This window comes from Boleophthalmus pectinirostris, unplaced genomic scaffold, assembly GCF_026225935.1.
Source record: "Boleophthalmus pectinirostris isolate CB_2022bp ecotype Guang Dong unplaced genomic scaffold, ASM2622593v1 HiC_scaffold_1, whole genome shotgun sequence".
Lineage (NCBI taxonomy): Eukaryota > Metazoa > Chordata > Actinopteri > Gobiiformes > Gobiidae > Boleophthalmus > Boleophthalmus pectinirostris.
Genome location: NW_026570970.1, coordinates 32,359,863 through 32,383,093, shown reverse-complemented (window position 1 = coordinate 32,383,093; position 23,231 = coordinate 32,359,863). Strand labels below are relative to the sequence as shown.

The window sequence follows — 23,231 nt, the reverse complement described above, 5'->3', positions numbered from 1 at the left end:
AACTGCAAAAACAATTTACATATAAGAGTGATACAGTAAAATAACGTTATAAAAATATGTCTGTGTTTTGTTTAATACATATATTTAATATATTTAATCATGTTTACAGTTAGGGGAAACAGTAGCATAAAACTCATTTTCCCAGAATTCTCAGCGCATCATAAGTGATGTCAGCTGATTACGGAGCGGGCGGGTGTGTGCTAGTGTTTACAACCGAAGACTGTCAATCATTTCTTTACCGTAAAAAGGACCATCGCTTCATCAATATTTCGATTTCTACTTACAATTGTCAAATCGATAATGGCAAAAATCGATCGACAACTTTCTACGTGCAGGTAACTCTATATTAAAGCTTATTTGACTCTTAACAAGGAAGTGTAGCCCTTGGTTAGCCCTGCAAACTTTAAATGCCATGAGCATTATGTTGCATATGGATTTCGTTTGCATGTTTTGATTTAAATACACCTAGCATATGATTTTTGTTTTTTTGTTTAAACGCAAAGATAATAAAATATGTTGTTGTTTGTAGAGCTTCTTGAGACAGTGGTGTCGTTTTAAAGCTAAGACAGCTAGCTTAAATGCCTTACACAGGTTTAGTTAGGGTCAGGTTACTTACTTTGATAACGATTTAGGTTTAGTTCAGTGTGGGTATAAAATCCACTGACTGAAATCTCTAGCTACAGTGCTATTATTGTGTACCTTGTTTGTCAAAAGGGTTAATGCAACTGTTTTTGATTGTTATGTTGTTACTTTTATCTCTTTCCAACAGATGTCTAATAAAATGAAGTGAATTTATATCAATATTAGGAGCTTCATCTGTTGCAGTCACACAGCTGGAGAAGGTAAGACAAGTTAGATCTATTAAATCAATGAACCAAGCTTTTAATGGCTTACTGTCCAATTTAAGAAAATCTTTAGCAATCTATGTACTTTTATATAGAACAGTTCTACTCTACAGTGCAGAGATCATAAACTTATGTAATCATTGTGCTAGTCTGAAGCTATAGGGGAGCATGACATTGTTACTATTATATTGTTTTTTGTTTAATTTTAAAAATATTTTTTACTGTATTTTCATTGTTGGTATTTGGCATAGACCTCTTTTGGACCTTTCCCTTTATGATGTCAAAACAGAATAATAATGTGCATAAGTTCAATTTAAAAAGAATTTATTTGAGGAAAAGTTGTGCTTTTTATCATTCATTATGGTGACAGTGCCTTGTAACTTTCTATATTGTTCTCCCGGAATCCAATCTTGTTAGAAATGATTATTAGTTTCTGCATTTATTCAGTGCTCTAACAATGTTTACACAGTTCCCAGCTCTCTGATATAAAGAACATTTGTTCTCACTTCCCCAGTACAAAAGCTGAACATTGTTTCTGACTTTGTGCTTGTTCACTTAGTGCAGATGGAGTGGGTGTTTGTGATGAACCGTATGAGCGCTCAGAGCAGCTCTACGGTGCAGCGGCGGCGGATGGCTCTCGGCGTCGTCATCCTGCTACTTGTTGACGTCATCTGGGTGGCCTCCTCCGAGCTCACCTCAGTAAGATCACTGTTAACTACCATTTACTCTCTTAATGTGTGGTCACAATACCAACACTTACTATTTCAATACTAAGGAAAAGGTTCAATAGTCATTAACAATTTCAATACAACATACCGTTTGTTAGGCATAATGATGTCATTTTACACAAAATTATAGTAGTTTTTCTACAGTATAAGTGGCCTTATACTGTAGCTCTTATACATCAAAACTATTCTCAAACTATTCAGGAAAGTACAATTTTGTCCTATTTATTTTTAAACAATGATTACTGATGACTGTTAATCATTTTTGTCAGTAATTAGTCATATTTCTAAAACAATTCTAAAACAATTAAGAAAGGAACTTTAGTCAATTTTAATTGTTTTGGATTATTTTTTATAAGCAGTTAACCCCATTTGCTATTTCCGCCCTATGATGATCCATTCAATGGAAACATGTCGGTCTTGAGATCAGGATTAAACTGATTGTGCAGTTGAGATGTTTTAAAGAATAAACAAACCTGTACAAATGTTGTTGAACCCAAGTGTTTGGAGTGAAGTTGGAGGTGATGAAGTAGCTAGCTATTTAGTTTATGGCTATGTGCTCCGTGAGTCTGAGTATTATGAAATATTTCTATCCATTGCTATTCTATTTATTATTATTGTGAATGTCAATGTACTGTTTTTAACTGATGACAAACAACATTCCATTGATTTGTGTGCACTAGCATACATCGAAATGACAACTTCATTCATTCATTCATTGTACCTAATGTTGTTTTCCTGTTTATTTACCCTACAGTACATTTTCAAGCAACAGGAGTACAACAAGCCCTTTTTCAGCACATTCACAAAGACCTCCATGTTTGTGCTGTATCTTTTGGGGTTCTTGTTATGGAGGCCTTGGAGGCAGCAGTGCACTGGGACAATCAAGAGAAGACACTCTGCTTTTGTAAGTGGGCCTGTCGCAATGAAATATTTTGAAGCATGTGTTGCTACACAGATGTACTGCGGTATACCATAATATTAAACCTACTTCCACCACAATAATGCAAGATAATCTCAGTAAACCATCAGCCTTTTACAGTATTGTATCTATTGTATTAGTAAAAGTGGGGAGAGTTTACATATTTTTGCTCTAAGAAAATATACATTCGATAAATACTGAACCCCAGAATATATTGTAAATAGTAGTAAATTGTAGTAGTAAATAGTAAACTGTCACATTTTTATATAGCTCTTTTCCACCTTTTTCACATTAAGGAACCACTCACCTGTTCACACACGCTCATACACCAGTGTATGCAGACACTGGGGGCAAGATAGGTTCGGAAGGTTTTGCCCAAGAACACAACAATAGCTTTAATCTTTGGGAGCTGAAATTGCACCCCCAACCTATTTGTAAGTCAAGTTAAACTAGTAATGAGGACCCCCCTCGAAAACGAGATGGCAAGACATCTCAAATAAATAAATCCAAATTCAGTAAAACCAATTCAAATGTACTATCTAATTTTTGCGACTACGTATGCACCGATACTTGTAAGATATAAGATAAGAAATTTGTTCACACATTTAGGACTGGCTTATATAAAATCTTGGTCTTACTCAATAAATTAAAACTCAAAAACTATACACTTCAACAATTTTATTTCATTTCAGTTCTAGCAAATAAGCAAATGAAGTGGAAATGTCCTGAAAGTCCCTATATCAACAGACTTGTAAATTGTAATCCTCTATTTTAAATATTAGCTTTTCCAGTTTGCAGATGCAGAGGCCTACTTCGCTCGCTGCAACACTGATACAGCTGGTGACAACTGTTTGGTATGTTAAAAATGTATAACTTTATTCTAATATTTTAATGTCTAATTTGAAACTAACAATGCATTTGATTTCTTTCATTTCTCTGCCTCTCCTTTTGTCTAGAGTGAACCACTATATGTTCCAGTCAAGTTCCAGGACATCCCAAATGAGACTTCCTGCAGTTTAATTGGAGACTGTGAAAGTATGTGGGAGATTTACTTAAGATAAGATAAGATAAGAGAACCATTATTTGTCCAATGCAATGCAAAGGACAAGAACAGCAGAAACATCAACACAAAAAAAAGAAAAATAAATAAAATAAACCTTAAATCTAACTGTTCAGTACCATATTAAAAGATGCTATGAATAAATTTAAGATACAACATGTCAGCTTTATTTGACTCATGCTGTAGGTGACACCACACTTAGTCCACTTCTTTATACAGTCTATGGTGAACAGTTAAATACCCCCTGTTTAAAAATGGTCTTTAACATCTGATAACTTCATTTACCATAAAGTGTTTCCTTTCCTGATGTTTTGACTCATTTCACTTGTTTGTCTCATATCATTTACTTATTTAGTCATGTACTACCCCCTTTCTTGCTTTGTTCCCTGCAGCATCTTCCAAAAAGCAGCGTGTTCGTTTCAGTAACATTATGGAGGTCCGACAGCTCCCCTCCACCCAAGCTCTGGAGGCCAAATTGTCTCGAATGTCCTATCCGGCCGCTAAAGATCACGAGGCCATGCTCCAGACTGTGGGGAAACTCACTATCACTGATGTGGCCAAAATCAGTTTCTTTTTCTGCTTTGTGGTCAGTAAAAATTATATATTTTTCTGTTTAGTAGAGCTGAACAAAAATGTTTATTTTCTATTTTTCTGACAAGCATTTCAATTGTGATTAATGTTTTAATAATAGAATTCTGTTTAAAGTTTTTAGCATGTCCAGGAGAATTAACAAAAAGGAAATATGAACTGAAGCAATTACAGAAGCGATAGTTTAGAACATTTGTACAGTTGTAAACTACAGGGTTAGCCATTTTTATGCAGAATAAGGCAGGATACTTTGTTGTTAGAAATATTTAGTAAAGGAATTATCGCACTTCAATAATTTAGCCAAAAATGTTTAATCCATTCAAATTACAATTTCATTTTGATTGCAATTAATTTTGCAGCCTAACTGTTAGATTATATCATATTCATTCACAGAATGTATTGGATATAAAATAACAATGGGGAAGCCCTTAGGAGAAGTTTTGCCAATTTACCCAGAGAAGAAGTAGCAACTAATTATGGACAACTATAAGCACTATATCTTTTATTATTGTTAGAAACTATGAAATTTATTTTACAAATAATTTTGTAAAAAAATATCATACATCTTTTTGTAAGGGTAAAATGACTAGTAATCAAATTAAAATCCATTTTCAATTGTCTGAATTGACTGAAATTTGGTCATACAATGTCCTCTATAGAAACCCTCTATTTTCTCTTTGTATGTATTAACATGCTATGCTATAAATGCACTCTTGTGTTAGTTTAAGTCTTTATATCAGAGTTATTTCAAATATTAATACTCCTAGACATGTTTAAAGGTGAACTTAATCTGAATTAAAAAAAAAAAAAAAAAGTACACATTCTTATCACAGTCACAGTATTCAAAGGTCCAGTGCCTTGTGATGTGTTTTGCTCTGCTGTAACTACGTGTTGCCTTTGTCTCTCAGGGTCATTGTTCTTTGTTTGTCTTTCAGTGGTTTCTTGCAAATCTCTCATATCAGGAAGCCCTGTCTGACACACAAGTGGCTATAGTCAACATACTGTCCTCAACTTCAGGTGAACTGGCTTCTCTGTTACAAAGGACAAGAATGTATTAGTCACAGCTAGTTTATTGTTTCTGAAATGTGTTAAAGTGCATATGACAGGTTTTCATGTTTACTGAATTCTAACTTGGTTTGGTGGAATACTTATGGTAAATATTCATCAGAGTTTAAATTGGTTTGGCAGCAGTTTGTAGAAAACAGTTGAGAAGAAAAGTGCACGAAGCAGTGCTACCTATGCCATCAACACAGACAATTTTATCCAAAATGCAGGGGCATTTACACATAAGAAAAGCATTTTTACTGTAGTTAAAGCCTCCATTTTACAAAATATAGATGCTGTTATTAGTTGTATTAGTCTAATCATAATTCTTGTGCAAGTTGTGGTGTGCCAATTAAGCTTTTATGCATAGAATAGTCTAACCTGTAAATCTTTATCTTACTTTTCTCTTTGTTTGTCCCATTTAGGTCTGTTTACTCTCATCTTAGCGGCCATTTTCCCCAGTAACAGCAGTGACCGGTTCACTTTATCCAAATTGCTGGCTGTGGCTTTAAGGTGTGTGACCAAACAAACTTGGTAATAATGTTGTAATAAAGACCACAACTATTTACTGAGACAACTAGACTGGGCCTTGTAGAAAAAAAAAATTACCTGGAAACAAATGATCTCCTCAAAATCACATGCATGTATTTTTGTTTAATACTTCTGTGATAAAACATAACATAATACATTTGATTTTGTGTTTAAACATATTTCTGTGCATTCACATTTTTTTGTAGTATTGATTAATGAATTAGTCCTTGAGTATTTGTTTGCGGCATTATTTTCCACTGGTCTTTGTCCCAGGCTACTAAAACAGACTTTACTGTTGAATGTGACTTTTTACAGATTCACCAAATACACAGGATATATTTTAATTCCACTTGCACATACAAATCTATATAATTTTGCATTATTTTACACAAGTCTCTTTGTTATAATATTGGGGACAATAAAGTATACTCTATCCATAACCTAGTGTAAGTTATAATTCACCTAATTAATATATATGCCTTGTTTCTTTTTTCAGTATGGGGGGAGTAGCTCTGGTCAGTCTTTCCAGTATGGACAACCATGATGAGAAGGGCGCTATAGGTAAATCATGAAATTACTGTATTGCTAATTAAATTTTCCTTTTAGTATCATTTTAATAACCATACTGTCTATTTTGACTTCAGGCTCGTTGTGGTCCCTGGCTGGAGCCGTGCTTTATGCTGTGTACATTGTGATGATAAAGAGAAGAGTAGATCGGGAGGATAAACTGGACATCCCAATGTTTTTTGGTAATAAACTGTTTTTTTATATTGTATTTTTTAAAATTGCATTTTATGTTTATTTTATTTATTTATCAAACATTATTGCAGTGGCAAGTTTTTTTCCCTTTTTTTTTAACAGTTTCAAAATTTCTCTCATTTATAAAGAGAGATATCAAGTTTAATTTGTTTAAGCTTGCTAGCAAGTCTTAGAAGCTGTGAATAATATGCATATTCCTATTTATTATCCCAATTTATAATATCTATTCATTCCTTATCCACTTTTTACTTTTCACCAAAATTTCATGATTGTATTATTACTATCCAGTGTCTTATGTCTGCATAATATAATTTCTTTAGTTTCTTGTATTCAGTTTTATGCTTATATAACTGTGTTTTCAGGGTTTGTGGGTCTGTTTAACCTGCTCCTCTTGTGGCCGGGGTTCCTTCTTCTTCATTACACTGGGTTTGAGGTGTTTGAGCTCCCGAGTCAGTTGGTCTGGACTTACATCCTCATCAACGGACTCATAGGAACTGTACTGTCTGAGTTCCTGTGGCTGTGGTGAGTGGCTAGTTTTTCTCTCAAAAATAACTCAAAAAACAGTGAGCAGGGTAATTTTTCCAGAGATCTGACCTATAGTATTGTCACAATACAAAATTTCAGACTCCATTTCGATACTAACGAATAGGTTCAATACTCAGATTACAGATTCCAATACCACGATGATAATTTAAAAATTTATCATTCTGTTTTAGACAACAGAACAGAATTTTCATCTCAAAGTAATAATACATTCTTCATGTTACCATGTGATCATTCTAAAACTGTTTATGTGTAGATATAGAGATACTTGCTCAAATGACCATCTAGTTTAGATACTAGTTTTAGAGTTTTGACAACCCTACAGACCTATAACTGGCCTAGTCACCTACTTGTCAAACCTGACTCTCATTTGGCCTCGACGAAGACCTCCTCCTGTTTGCCACAGTAAGACATAAAACATATATTGTACAGAAGTGGGGAATGTTCTGAAATGGCTTTAATTTCCATGCAATCATGCAGGTGACATTCCACTGCCACAAAGTTAACAAGTGCATACTGTTGTGTCCTTGAGCAAGAGTAATGAGGGAGCCATTATTGGTGTCTGGACATGCTTGAAATGAAACACTCATGAATACCTATTTAGTTTTGATAATGCAGTAAATTGTTGATTTATTTCTGAGTGATGTTATAAACCTGTTTTCTCTCTAGGGGCTGTTTCCTCACTTCATCTCTAATTGGGACATTGGCTTTGAGCCTCACTATCCCTCTCTCTATTATGGCTGACATTTGTATGCAGAAGGTAAGACTGCACTACAGCTAAGCTACCAGGAGAGGGCACTGCAAGGAATATCATATTAATTTGTTAAGTTCATAATAATAGTTAACTAGCAAAGAACTATTTCTCTGATATTTTTTTGAACCATTTCATTGTAATTTTGGGCTCAATATTTATTTTAAGCTTAATTATGTACCAGTGGAGTAAAAATGGCAAATTAGAAATATAATTATAATACTAATCACTCCAGAATATTTTGAAGGATGGATGCATTTTTTCAGCCTATAGCCCATACTGCTCCCACATGACCTCTTTTTATTAACCCCTTGCACTGTATGATTTTCCTTTTGGAATTTCAATCAAAGTGATATTCTAGGCACAAATAATGTTTTATTTAGCTTTATTGCTGTGTAGTTTATCATCAGATACATTGATTAGTGCCCTCTGGTGTTTGACAGGTGCGTTTCTCATGGCTGTTTTTCGCCGGAGCCATCCCCGTGTTCCTCTCCTTCTTCATTGCAACTCTTTTGTGCCACTACAACAACTGGGACCCGGTGCTGGTGGGACTGAGGAGGGTCTACAGCTTCATCTGTAGAAAACATCGGCTGCAGAGGTAAAAGTCAGGGCATACACAGGTTTCAGCATTATGAAAAATTAGGACTGTTGTCATGGCAATAAACAATTTAAACCAAAATATCTTTTGAATGGCTCTCAAAATACCACATAACAGGAGGCTGAAACACATATAGATTATTTTAGGGCTGGGCAAAATGACAAAGAAATATTGAAAGATCACAGTCCTGTTTTTGTTTTTCTATTAGATTTTGCCTTATTAAAAATTAATATTAATTTCCTGAACATAAACATTTAAAAACTGTCATTTAACACAAAAAAATAGTCAGATTGCTTCATGCAAAGTCTGAGCTCCAAACCACATGCTTTTAGCAAAGACAGGCTGTGAGCCTTTTTATTAAAAAGACCATAGCTGATCATTGAAAAGAAATAACTGAATTGCAATTAAAATTTCTCTATTTGCACAGCCCACACTGTTACCAGGCAATTTGTATTATAATACAAAATTGTAAAATTGTATTATAATAACTGTTTTGGGAGTAAAATTTGCTGTTGCTTCTTTTAGATTTATTAAGCATTGTACTACATTATGTATATGAAGAGAATGTTTTCGGGTTTTTTGTTTGTTTGTTTGTTTGTTTTTAGCACCAAAGGCCAATATTGTTCAGACAGTGAGCTACACAAAACTGCAGCTTACAATTAAGACAATGCATCAATCAGTACAATGTCTTATTACGTCTATTTGTAGGACAAAACAGGATATCAGTCCAGCATTTTTTTCTATATTGATGCCAATATCCATTACCAGTATCCATGCATCCCTCCTTGTAACATACACTACTTATATTGTTTTATGTATTATTAACACAAAATGAACAGAAAAATGTGTTTCACTCTATTAGCCTATGTTGTTTTTAAGGTAACACATTGTTTTATACAAAGATTAATGTCCCTGTTTGCACATCCCTGTCATTTCAAGGACTGGCAATAATTATTAACTTTATGCTGTCTCAGTTTCATTCCAGCTCAGTGACTAAACCATTAAACAAATGAATTCAAAATGTACTAAATGCTAGCACTTAACATTATACATTTGGGGTTATACTGTTTTGGATATGGAAAAGCACTATATTAAGTGAGACGTAATATTTCATTAAACATATGTAGAAACATGGAGACAAGCAGGTGACACTAACAGGTCATGTTATAGGTCAGATCTGTGGAGAGGCTACCTCTCACAGAGAATGCAAGTTTTTTCTAGATATGTCTAAGCTACTTTGAACTCATAATGCAGTACATGTTTAACTCCATATTCTCAATACAGATTTTGCTTAAGATTAATGATTGTATATATTTAGACAATATAATGTCATTTTAAATTTTCTTACTCAATATTGATATTTTTGACAAGATTTGAAAATGTCACCAATTTATTAAGCAAAAACTGCTTACATAAAATGGTACATATGAAGCAGTTTGAAATGCCCTGAATGAATTTTCCTTAAACTCAGTGGGAAAAAGTGACTTCTGAACTGAAACATTTAGTTTGAAAGCAAACATCTGCTCTTCTGTTATCTTGTTATTACAAATTAATCCTGTATTACTAATACATTGGTCACATCTCTGTCTGTGTTTGGCGGATGTAGCTCAGGTCCAGACAGCGATTTTCCACCAAACGCAGTTACTTTGGCATTTTCTAAAAGGGTAAACAGACACTGAGGCTTAATGGTGAGCCGCCCCTCCACAGTCTCTCAAATGGAGGATTTCAACACAAACACATCTGGGCCTGAGTTAATTAAGCACCTGGTCTCTGTGCAAAGAGCTGTGAAATATCAGAAAACTCAAAACCGAACACTCCAAAGACTAGAAGACTAGAAGACTTAAGAGTTATTTGATAGTAATGTTTGATGAAGAATAACTTGCACAAATTAGGGTTGTACTAAAACTATCAAACTAGATACTCATTGTAGCAGGTCTCCTAAACAAGTCACATTCACAGGACAGAAATTAACCTTTCCTGAATAGGTTTAGAAAGATCTTGAGCTGTATGAGAAGTATAAGACCACTTAGACTTGTATGTATCCAAGGACCATTAAATTGACATTAGAATCCTTTTTTAAATTTTTTTTAAATTATCATTGTGGTATAGGAATCGGTAAAACTGACCTTGAAATTTTTTTAAAATTTAGTAAATTTGAATATGAAATATTAAATATAACTGTTAACATAGCTTTAGCTTTTGCTCATTGTAGTACCACAAACTTGACATTTGATGACTAACTATAGGGAGTAAGTGATATTTACACTTCACAAATTGAATTAGATGAAATAATTCAAATGAAAGTAATCTGTGCCTCCTTGTCATAACAAAATGTATGGGAAACACTGATGGCCACAGAGGATTACTCAAACATGCACAAATCAGTATAAATACAACATAACATCATCATAACATGGTTAAAAGCTCATTCAACTTGATTCTGTATGCCCCTTGTAGAGCTGATTTATTTAATGCAGAAAAACACAGTTGTTGGTATCTATCATCAAAGGGTGATGCATGTGGAACTGTTAAACAGTTTTAGGCCAGCACTATATAACACAATTGAATCACAATTGCAAAATTGAGCACACTTATTAAATAGCAAAGGCTGCAATTATTTTCATAATAGAATGTCCTTTGCAAACAACCTCTTTTTATAGAAATGCATCAGTTTCTAGTATTAGTTTATCAGTTCATATTTCTGTCTTCTCTCAAATGTCAGTGCTCCTGGAGTTTACAGTGGGCTCTCTGAGTAGAATTGTACCTTTAAAACATAAATTGCAAATCTGTATATCACAGTATATGGTAAATGGTCACATTTTTCTATAGCGCTTTTCCACCTTCAAGGCACTCAAAGCGCTTTACAACAAGGAACCACTCACCCATTCACACACATTCATACACCACTGTACGCAGACACTGTGGGCAAGGTGGGTTAAGTGTCTTGCCCAAGGACACAATGACAGCATTCATCCGAGGGAGCTGGAATCACCAGCCAACCCGTGGGTCAGTGGATCTGACCTCTCAACCTGTGATGTTTATGTCGAGAGCTGGATTCGAACCACCAACCTTCAGATCAGTGTTCTGATTGAAGGTTGTTGCTCTACTAACTGAGCTACTGCCGCCCAATGTTGCAATTGGATTTTTGTCCCCATTAATAGTATTTACAGATTTAAACAACTAAACTTTTTAATCATTTGTTTGAGATTTGAGTTGGCTGCCTTATCATAATCCACTTTTCAAAACTGTCTTTAGTTTAGAAGCAACTGCCTGAGCAATAATAATGTATAGCTGCAGTCAAAGCCTTTCAAAGACTACAGTAGGTGAATTTTAAAAGGATAGGATCAATATGGTGTAAATGCCAAAACAAGCACACCTTTTGCTTCTTTTCTTTTTTATTCTCACATTGGAGAGAAAAGAACTGTCTATTTTGGCATTGCCCGTAACACCGAACTATTAAATATCCCTGAAATGGGTTAAATTTGTGGAGTGGATGTCTTGGAGGTTATATTCCAGCTCAAACCAGTTCATACTGTTGTAGTATACTTGGGAAAGACACTTAACCCAAATCTCCTATGTGAATGCTGTGTGTGTGATTGGTAATGGTGGTTGAAAAGGTATTTGGCAGAGATTAACAGCTAGCTACAGAAGTTAATGAATAATGGCCTAAACTAGCACTTTGAGAAACTTGTCCAAGTGTAAACCATGATTCTTATTAGTGTATACTGTAAGGGTACACTATTTACATTTTCTGATCGAGGGGTCTGCTGCCTTCTTGTCTCCTGGAATATTACACAGTGTGACATTTAAAGGTACACTATGTAACCTTTCTGGTGGAGGGCACTTTGTTCTACACTACAGTATAGCATTGACTGACTCCATGGAGACAAGCAGGTGACCTCATCAGGCCAATTTACAGGTCAGATCTATGGAAAGGCAAATTTCATTCACAAATACAACATAGATATGCTTAATACCATACTGTGTAACATTCCTGTCAGAGCAATAAAATGTCCATTGAGATAAGCAAATGGCGTTACACACATCTATACTGCATTTATTCAATTATAGGCATTTTTATTGTTCAAAATGAGCAGACTTACCTCTCCACAGATCTGGCCTGTAATTTGATTGCGATAAGTTTAATGCCATACTGTGGAACACGAGACAGCAGGTGACAGACCATTGATTAGAAAAGTTCCATGGTCCACCTTTTAAGTAATTTATTCAGGCTTTCCCCCCAGATGAGCCCGTCCTTACTTTGTCTGGTTGAAGCATGTTTATATAGATCTGTGTTGTCTTCATTGAGAGCATCGGCTTGATTGACAGTTGGTTCTTTGTGTCTACAGACTCCCAGACGACAGTGAACAGTGCGAAAGTCTGATTCCTCTAAACACCATCTCTCCACACGAGGCCGACTATTGCTCCTGATCAGACCAGTCACGGTAAGGACAAAGCCAAAACACACACTTTTTCCATTTTCAACATGGTCATTTCATCTGTTATTATAGTTTTGGTTCACGTGATATCATAACAATCTAAACTGCCCATAGTTCAAAACTGAGCTCATAGACTGCATCAGATTGTACCTTTTATCTGTGGAAATGCAGATGTTATGACCTGGTTTATGGTTAGTATCTTTATTTCTACTGGCATTGACACGAAGTTGAATGTATTCTCTGTCAGTATACAAAAACTTCGTTCTTTCTTATTTCTTTCACAATAGCTTCATACCCCTGGAGGTACACAATCACTTCTAATTATTTCAGTTTTAAAAGTTTAATTGAATTGTAAAATTATAAAACGGATTATAAAATGCTCTTTGTAGTTTGCCTGTGATCTAGAAACACACTCCTTACTTTGCGAAGATGTGAGTCTGTTCACTGGTGAATTTGTCCATATCAATATCAAAACAAATATGGCCGCTAAGGAAAAATACCACACATGAGCGAAGTACTATCTCTGTTCTGAGGTGAGGGAAATGTGATGTCACAAAAAAAATAAAATAAAATCATCAAGATGTAAGGGAGGGCACGGGGGACAAACTGACGTCCATCTCTATAAAAACAGTCTTGAAAAAGTCTTAAATTTCATGTACCTAAATTAAGGCCTGAAAAACTCCTTAAAAGGCCTTAAAAATATGTTGTCCACATTATCACCGAGCGTTACCACCGAGCGTCACCACCGAGCCGCCTGGCATGCATACCCAATCCAATTCCACACACTTTTGCATCACTGTATGCACGCAGATTTCCTCTTGAAAATGCTTGTCTAAACGTGGAATAAAAAGTGAAGACGCTATGCCACTTCTTTGTCTTCTGTTAGGACCGTCATCATATAAACATAGCCTTAGATTCTAGATATAGTACCTGTAGTTGGTTGGTCATTATTAGAATTAGACCTGGTATTTTTCGCCTGTATAATGGGTGCGACGTTGGTCTTAATTTTCATTTAAGTGGTCTTAAAAAGGTCTTTAAAAAGTCTTAAATTTGGAGTAGTCAAATCCGGGGACACCCTGAGAAAATACAGAGAGATATCATTCTGGATTTCTGGATTTTGTAGTAAATTATGCATCCTTAAAAGCTTCTATAGGGTAATTCTGCCATTAAAACAAGAAAAAATAGTTACCAATATACCAGTTATCAGATGTATGACTAAAGAATCACCAGTACACGATATAGGTGGTATATGCTGCGACTTGAAAACAACCAAAAGCCCAAGTGAGTTTTAACTAGTGAGGAGCAGTTTCCACCATTTCACAATCTTCAGCATGTCTGTCTCCTCTTGTGTCCGACACCTCTGGAGTTTAGACAGCCATGACTTGGACAGGAAGATCATGTCCTAAATATTTAAGACTCAACCAGGCCACCCACTGCCAAAACCACATCTCTCTGTCTCTGTCTATCTTCCTCTCTCTATCTCTCATGGCTTTTAGATGTAATTTCATGTTGCTAGAATGGTCATGTAAGAAATGTTTTGGCAAGTCAAAGTTTATCTGTTTGTCTATGTATCTTTAGTTCTCTCTCTCTCCTTAGCCTGTCTATCTGTCTCTCTCTCTTCTCTGTCTCTATCTATTTAAATATCTATAATTATCTCTCTGTATCTCTGTAAGTTTATCACTCTATCTTTGTGTCACACTGTATTTCTTTTACTCCATCTCTCTTTGTCTGTCTCTTTCCCTATCTCTCTCTCAAATCTATCTCTCTCTCTCTCCCTGTCTCTCTCGCTCTCTTTTGGGCTTCCTCTCTGTATTTCTTTTACTCTCTTTCTCTCTCTCTCTCCTCTTTATCTCTTTCTCTGTCTCTCTCTAGCTCTAGATCTATATGCTTTCTGTTTCTCCCTGCTTATCGCTCTCTCTCTGTCCTAGTCTGCCTATCTGTCTCTCTCTGTCTCTATCTATTTAAATATTTAGATTTATCTCTCTCTCTCTCTCTCTATCTATCTCTCTATCACCTTCTCTTTATGTCTGTCTTTATGCTTTATTTCCTTTACTCCATCTCTCTCTGTCTCTTTATCTGTCTTTATATTTCTTTGTCTCTTTCTCTCTCTCCCTGCATCTCTTTATCTATACGTCTCTCTTACTCTCTGTCTCTATATCTCACACACACACACACACACACACACACACACATACGCACACATGCACATACGCACACACACTCTCTCACCCCTTCTTATACTCTCTCTTTCTCTATCTTTTACTCTTTCTGTCTCTTTCCATTTCTTTCTCTCTCTCCCGCTTTCTCTTTCCCTATCTCTGTTTCTTTTACTCTGTCTGTCTCTCTTTCTCTATTTCTTTTACTCTTTCTGTCTCTCTCTGTCTCGCTCCACCTCTCTCTCTCTATCCATCCTTTGCTATCTATTTATCTATCTTACTCTCTCTCTTTCTGTTTTACTCTTTCAGTCTCTCTCTCCATCTCTCTCGCTATCTATCTATCTATCTATCTGTCCATCTCTCGCTATCTGTTTATCTCTCTATCTTACTCTCTCTCTCTTTCTCTCTCTCTATTTCTTTTACTCTTTCTGTCTCTCTTCATCTCTCTATCTATCTCTCGCTATCTATGTATATCTCTGTCTTACTCTGTTTTACTCCTTCTCTCTCTTTCTCTCTCTCTCTTTTTCTTACTTTTTCTGTCTCTGTCTCTCCATCTCTCTCTTTCTTTCTCTCTCTATCCAACTATCTATCTATCTATCCATCTCTCGCTATCTGTCTATTTATCTTTCTATCTTACTCTCACATACTCCTTTTCTCTTTCTCTCCCTGTCTGTCTCTCTCTTTTTCTCTCCCTGTCTCTCTCTCTCTCTCTTTCCAAGATACACTGTAGTTTGGTCAGGCATTTTCGTATCTGTCTCTCTAACTGAAAGGAAAAGCTGAGAGGAGGAGGTGAAGGCAGATTTGGAGCTCAGCATGTGGCTCTAATCGAGGACTCAGAACCGAACGACAACAAAGTGATTTGGAGTTAAAGCGGTCTGTCAGACGTGGTGCGCTACTCAAAACACAAATTAAGCACATCCCAGTCTGAAGATCTGGTGTTGAGCTACTAGTCATCAGGATCTCACAATATTGGCAGATAAATGTGCAGTATTAGCTGAGGCTGCAAGATGACTTTTTAGAATATTTTGTACGCATTGGCCTTCGTATTTCCAGTAGTATGATGTAGAATAATGTGTGTTTCTTGCCCAAATACCCCCAAAACTGTAACTACAAATCAACAATAGAACATGCTAGACTAAAATTTCCCAGTGGAATAATTCAGGAGATTCAGCTTTCTGTTCATAGGTGACATTTTGAAGAGTTTTGGCCAGTCAGAAGATCAAATATTTTGTTTAGGATTGTTAATTGCTACGACAACAAGTTTTAACATAGGGCTGGGTATCATTAAGAAGTTGCCGATACAATACATTCCTCAGTACATAGGCCACGATACAATACATATCTCAATACATTGCACTTTCGATTCGATAGGATATATTTTAAATCAATTCGGTATGGTTCAATAAAAAATACTGGCTAAAGCATCGCTTGTTCAATGTTCATATGAAACACACCCATTTTAATCAAATCAATACAGTGAAAATGTCAAATGTGTCGCATAAACAAGTTTCCTTCCACTAAACAAGCAACAAAACTGTAGCTCTGTAACAAAATAATTGAGTAAAATATACCAAAAATACACTTGGTGATATATCGATACAGCAGCCAACGATAGCGATACTGTATCATCACTTGAAACGATACATTATATCGATATTTCAGTATTTTTGCACAACCCTATTAAAACAGTGCCTGCATGTTAAGTTATATAAAGACAATTTTTGCCCCAACATGATTAAAAGTGGTTCATAACTAGTAAGGAAAAAATTTGTTCCATGTGTGTAAATCAGTGGTTTCCAAGCGGTAGCTCTCTACTCCCTTCCAAGTAGCTTGCCAAGGGATTTCTGAATTATATGTATTGCGCTGCATACACTGAAATTGATTAAATGCCTGAAATGTCATGAAAAAGTCAAAGTTTTGAAATTTTGTCAGTGAAAAAGCTCTGTTTACTTACTTAACCCTGTTAATTAATGGCTAATGGTTTATGTTTTATAGACATCTAACTGTACCCTACCTAAGGCTCGCCATGGCTTTTATATTTACTCAATTACTTGTGACCGCTAAAACTAGTATCTCTCTGGCATTTTCATTTTGTGAAAGTAGCTCGCTGGAGAAAAAAGGCTGGAGACCTCTGGTGTAAATTGTCCCTGCATTTTGAATGGAATTTTGTGGATTGATAAAGGAATAGATAGAGGATTGCTTTTTCCTGTCATTTTTACCAAAATTTCATCGAAAACTTTGATGTAACTGATGTAAAAATATGATAAATATTATTTAATTAAGTACTATCCAACAAAGTGATATTTAAATAAAAAATAAAAAAATGCCATTTGTGCTTTAACCCTTTAACTCTTTGAATGCTTCTTGTCTCCTGCAGATTTCCTGTGAGTTTAAACTGACTGAGATGAAATGAACTGACAATCTCTGAGACATTCACCTGTGCCTGCTCCTCATTCAACTATTTATTTAACTTTATGAAGAAGACTCAAGCTACACTACATGCCTGTTTTGGACATTTGCAGATTTTCTTTCTACTATTACTAGATAGTACTGAAGGTGCTGGACAGTCATCAATATGTGACCAAAACAAAATGGTACGACTTGAAAATGGCTGTAAACAAGGCCAAAATGCTGTGTTTAAATATATATAATACCACTAATTGTTCCCCGTACAATTTGCCTATAACTTTAAAACACCCTATAGCTGCTGTATAGGCAAAAATAAATGCACACTAATATTTACTTGCCGTCTCATGTGAAGTTGAAATGACTCAAGTTTGTAATATGGGCCTAATTTTGCAATGTTATACAAATTCTGGCATAAATAAATGCTTTATCTATCCTCAAATGGCAGGGTTTTGCTATTAATAATTTGGTTAGTTACCAACCCTTGCTTGAAGTTGGTATACAGTATTTGGCCCTTTCTGACAAATGTATAAAGGTAACAGGGTAACACTTCCACTTCTACACTTTAGTAGGTCCCCAGATGTTTCGCAAACAATTCATACGTCACAGTTCATGACAATGGACAAAAGATAAGAATAAAAAAAAGATAATTTAAGTGAAATGAAAAGTGAAACAATAAGAACCTTAGTAAAGCATGAACTAAGACTTAACAAATTGTTCGTTAAGAATGACTCAGGCTTTGGATATTAATTAAGTAGTTACTAACTCCTAACTATTTAACTGAGTAGTTACTAAACCTGAGTCATTCTTAACAAACTTAATAAATAAACTTATAAACTTAATTAATAAACTATTTGCACATTAGAAATTAAAGGTGTAACATGTAACTTTTGTGGATGAGAGTCCACCACCTGCTTGTCTCTATGGAGATGCTAATACTTGGCCTGGATTGCTCCGCAGTATGATATAATCTTTATGAAGAGAAGCAGGTGAAAAGTTCTGTGTCAGATCTATGGAAATGCACTGTGTTTGTGTTTTAAGGTGTTATTTTGCAGTTAAAACACTTATTTGAGTGTTTTGAAACTCAACTACCCTGCATTTATTCAATTATGTAACAAAATCCTATGAAACATTTCATGCAAAGCAGTAGTATCATCATGGAACCACAAAAGTTACACAATGCACCTTTAAGTCTATCTTCTTTATGCTTTATTATGGTTATAAGGTTCATTCAGATTTATTTATGTTTGAATTTGTTGCATCTACCTAAAAAAATCCTAAACTATCACTGAAATTCTTATGTATAAAATCTTTTTGAGCCAACTTAAAATGTTTAGAACATTTCCAGAGAATTTATTTTCCATGATTATTAGCGCTATTATTATATCTATTGGGGGTGAAACGGGTTGATTTATTGATAATAAGGTCCTCTTAAGCTCTTCATCTTTCATAATTTTACACTCTCTAAAAATTCAAAATTTCAACATTTTATTTCATTGATTATTTGAAGCGTCCAATGACTTTAAAAAGCTGTAAAAATTTTATGTTATTTTTATGTAGTTTTTTCTGTTGCCTCATGTGTCTACGCTGAAGGAGTTTTGTCAATATTGTCTGGCTCATTCTGTGAAGTTTATTGTTCAGTTTTATGGAGTGTTTTCATTGCCGTGACTGGACTGACCGCAGAAGTCACTATCCGCCTTTTATGGATCTACAAACTGTATTGACTTTTACTGTTGCACTTGTTATCTCACGTTTGCCAATCATCTTAAATCTGTCAAAACTGCACTCTTGTTTTGAGTTTGTTTTTAAAAATTACTTTATAAATGGTGCTTTTCTGTTGGGTTCAGTGCAGTTTCATTATATATTTAAGTGTCTTAAATGAAGATTTAAAGGCTGTGATTCACTGTAATTTTATTGTTTTAGTCCAGAATTTTATCATCATATTTACAGTGCACTATTAAAATGTATCTTTTCAAACTTGTCAAACTTTTTTTATTGCATTGGTTTCAATTTAGGAAGTCAGGAATTACTTAAAGGTGTTATATTACGCAAAATGAACTCTTGTGAACTTTAAGCCATGTTGTTGAATGTTTCTTAATCAAAAACATCCCTTTAGTTGTGTTTTGTTTTATTCACACGTGTCTGAGTAATCCTTTATTTTTATGTCTGCATCTCCAAAGCTCAAAATTCTTTGTTCCACCTTGTGATGTCATGAAGTGGTAGTTTTCAAGTTAAAAGCTATCTTTTATTTTTTGATCAGTACAGACAGGCAGCAGGCCTCAAATCACCCAAATGGCTAAAGCTAATGTGTAGAGTTTAAAAACACAGTGGAACACTTCCTGTATTACCACATGAAATCACAAGGTGGAAGTGTTTTCAGTTTTAGAACTCAGCCTAAATATGCAGGCTTTATGTGTTAAAGATATCTAAATGAAGCCAAACAAAACTCCGGGTCTGTTTTTGATTGAGGGATCAACGTAGATTGTAACATTGTAACATAGATTAAAAAAAAAAGAAAAGAAAGAAATATGAGCCCAAAAAATGCAACTATTGTATTTGGGTTCACGTTAGCCAAAATTCAAATGTGAAAACTTCACTAGTTCTATTCAAAGGCAATATTTTTTTTAATCAGCTTTCAGCAACCTATTATTATTTTTCATTATACTGTAAGTGGTATATTCATATTTTGCATATCTAAAACAATCCTTTCAATACTTTTTTCATTTTTGATATACTGCCCACCTAATTTGAAGTACAGTTTTGCTTTGACAAATAAGACACTTATTTAAACATTTTATTAAGCCAATGGAAAAAACACCGAACTGTCAGTATGAATGTCTGTGTCAACAGAATAAATTTAGAAGTATAACCAACCTTGCATTTGAAGGATATCTGAGCAGCAGCGAGTTGTACTTCCTGAGAGAAAGCTTGGCAGTGGCGGACTGACATCCAGCACCTACCTTAACGGCAAAGTAAAATTCTGCTGTTGCTGAGAAAATAGTCCCTAACATGCGACGATTCATGCGATGCAAGGTTAGTTTTATTTCTAACATTATTCTATTGACACAGACATTTACAGTTGACAGTCTGACGTAATAATAGATTTGCTTCTGGTGTTTTGTGGAGTATGTAAGACTGTTTTTAGTGGCAGGATAACTATGGCCATTGACATGCACTAGACTAGCACCAGCGACCTCTGCAAATACAAGGACCGGATGGAATATTTAAAAAAGTGTCTCCACACATCTCCCAACACTCTGGCTCACTAGGAAATGAGGTCCTATGTTCAAAATTCTGGACTGTCCCTTTAAGTCACCTGATGACCTCCCTCATTATTGTATGAACCACTATGAATATATATAAAAATACATTTAAACAGAAATAGTCTATAATTGTATTTCCTATTAGTTCTGTAAATGTCTGTTGTATTTCAATACAACTTGTTCCTGTCTGAACTTCCCCTGCTCTATAAGGCTCACTGTTGACCCATGGCTATCCTCCTACAGTTTCTAAGTACTTTGACATTTACTTCAGACCCGATTTACTCCAAAGATCTCCAGTTCAAATGAGATGGTCCTTGTTCGTGTCCCTTATACCAACTTCTACTGTTATCACCAGGATCAAACCAATCACTTTGAGAGCTTCAGTTATGTAAGATGAGTTTAAAGATTCTACATTACACAAAACGGACTCTTCTGAGCTTTAAGTCAGGTTATAATGTTGTTTCTTCCTCAAAAACATATCTGGACTTATGTTTTGTTTCATTCACACATATCTGAGTAACCTTGAGCAACTTCATTATAAGTCAAAAATGCTCTGTTCCACTTTGTGATGTCATCTAGTGATAATTTTCAAGTTAACAGCTACTTTTTATCTTTTCTTCAGTAGAGATTGGCACTTCCAGGACTGAAATTATCCAAATGATCCTTGTGAAGGTGTATGGGGTTTAAAAACATAGTTGAGCACTTCCTGTATTACCACATGACATCACAATGTGGGAACAGAGTGTTTTCCGTTTGAGAGAAGAACTCAGCCTAAATATGCAGGGTTTGTGTGTTAAACATGTGTGAATGGAACAAAACACATGTGATAAAGAAACATTATAATACAGATCAGAAAATAATAATAAAGCATAATAAGTGTCCTTTAAACTTTAATCACTTAAGCCAGAGTTTTAAAAGCAACAATTATACATATTTGCCATAATTCAGTGCATTTTGAAGCAATTTTTATGTAACATTTCTGAGGAAAGGGCCACCACCTGCATCTCTACGGAAATGTTAATGCTTTGCTTAGAATGTTGCACCTTCTTAAAACATGTCTATCCCCAAGTAGACAAGCATGACAAGTTACAGTTCAGATCTGTGGAGAGGCAACCACACTCACCAAGAATGCAAGTTTTTCAAAGTACTTTTGAGCATTAAAATCTCTTGTAATTATAATAAATGACAGTATCATGCCTTAGTGATGAATAATCTGGACAAAGCAATAACATCTCTTTTAAGACAAGTAGGTGGTGGATCTTCCCGCTTCTATCATATGAATACTTTGCAGTGACATCACGCTGGGGGTGTTCTACATACAGTACGTCCTGTTTAGGGGTTTTCAACAAAAGAATTAACAGTGACTAACTGTAAAAATGTTGGCTAATGTGAGCTAGAACTTGTTAAACAATACAAATCATCTAATTTGTTGTAGTTCCAATTTATGTACGTCACTTACTTATGGTCAGATCGTAGTCGAACAGAGCTTCAGACAGTCGTGCCTATTTAGCCAGGCTGGTGTGACCTCATGCCTCCGCTCAATTTCATTTCTCTCCAGTGACTAGGTCAGGTATCAGAATACACTGGATCGTTCGCAAAAACCCCGGAAGTGCAAGTTCGGGCACCAGCCAATCAGCGAAGAGTCATATATTCAGTGTTGTCAACAATTCCCGAGATCGAGGATTTAAAGCTGTAACAAAGAGAATGTTTGGTGAATTTCATCAAGGGGAAAGATGTTATTGCCCTTCTTCCTACAAGATTTGGGAAAAGCTTAATATACCAGTTAGCCCCGTTAGCGGCGCATTACATACGTCAGGATCAAATTGCAGCAATTGGTTAAATAATAAAAAGTACCCGCCTGCTGTTGAGCGAATTAATTCTAACACTGTGATGTCAGACAGTTTGTACGAAGTGAAACAAAGTAAAACCGGCTGATGGAATCAGGCTACCTATAGTTAGCATCACACCCCGAAGGGAATGTTGAGGACATCAGCAATGATGTATCAACTACTATTTTTTATTTATTTATTTTTCACATCACAACAATGTACAGGTCAATAATATTTCATACAGGTGAAATATTATATTATTATACAGGTGGTAAAATTAACATTCTAATATCTAATGACTATAGAAATGGTCAAATTTAACATTTGTGTTTACCTTTTGAATATTTCATGACAAAGTACAATGTAATCAGTAAGATATCACGTAGAATCTAAAAAACACCAATTTGTGTAATTTCTTTTTCAGTATCGATACTTAACTACTCAAAAAAACAACAACAAAAAAACAAGAAATAGCTCATTTTACATGGAAGACAATGTCCAAACAGAAGATTTTAACATTTTGTCTTTGTTAATAAAGACAAAACAATAAAAAAAAAAAATTAAAAATTTATTTAAAAACTACTAAATTACTACTGCTACTGGAGTTTAAATGAATCAGATCCCCTCTCTTTAACAATTCCTCTTAATGTCTATCTAAATGCTTTTTATGAGTAAGAGGAACATGTTGTAATTAATGGCGATAAGAGACGTATGGGGCGGGCTGCCTGGACTTCTGTTTAATGTTTAACGGCCCTGCCTTTGTCAGTGGGAG

At 35.1% G+C, this 23,231-nt stretch overlaps 1 protein-coding gene across 3 annotated transcripts; it reads left to right on the top strand.

Annotated features, from left to right (window-relative positions):
* The first annotated feature begins 179 nt into the window (after nucleotides 1-179).
* Nucleotides 180-19,337, top strand: LOC110160757 (solute carrier family 35 member F5). Of its 3 annotated transcripts, none has more exons than XM_055149789.1 (16): nucleotides 180-335; nucleotides 770-842; nucleotides 1,410-1,544; nucleotides 2,328-2,477; nucleotides 3,275-3,346; nucleotides 3,449-3,527; nucleotides 3,945-4,138; nucleotides 5,076-5,157; nucleotides 5,610-5,697; nucleotides 6,212-6,276; nucleotides 6,360-6,464; nucleotides 6,837-6,996; nucleotides 7,687-7,777; nucleotides 8,212-8,366; nucleotides 12,716-12,811; nucleotides 17,339-19,337. In XM_055149789.1, the coding sequence occupies exons 3-15, from the start codon at nucleotides 1,410-1,412 to the stop codon at nucleotides 12,795-12,797; spliced, it is 1,458 nt and encodes a 485-aa protein (XP_055005764.1). In that variant the 5' UTR covers nucleotides 180-335; nucleotides 770-842; the 3' UTR covers nucleotides 12,798-12,811; nucleotides 17,339-19,337. The 3 variants fall into 3 exon arrangements, with proteins under 3 accessions (XP_055005764.1, XP_055005760.1, XP_055005775.1); XM_055149785.1 differs by having other exon boundaries at nucleotides 1,405-1,544; XM_055149800.1 differs by having other exon boundaries at nucleotides 1,405-1,544; nucleotides 3,284-3,346; nucleotides 17,339-19,336.
* Nucleotides 19,338-23,231: the final 3,894 nt, after the last annotated feature.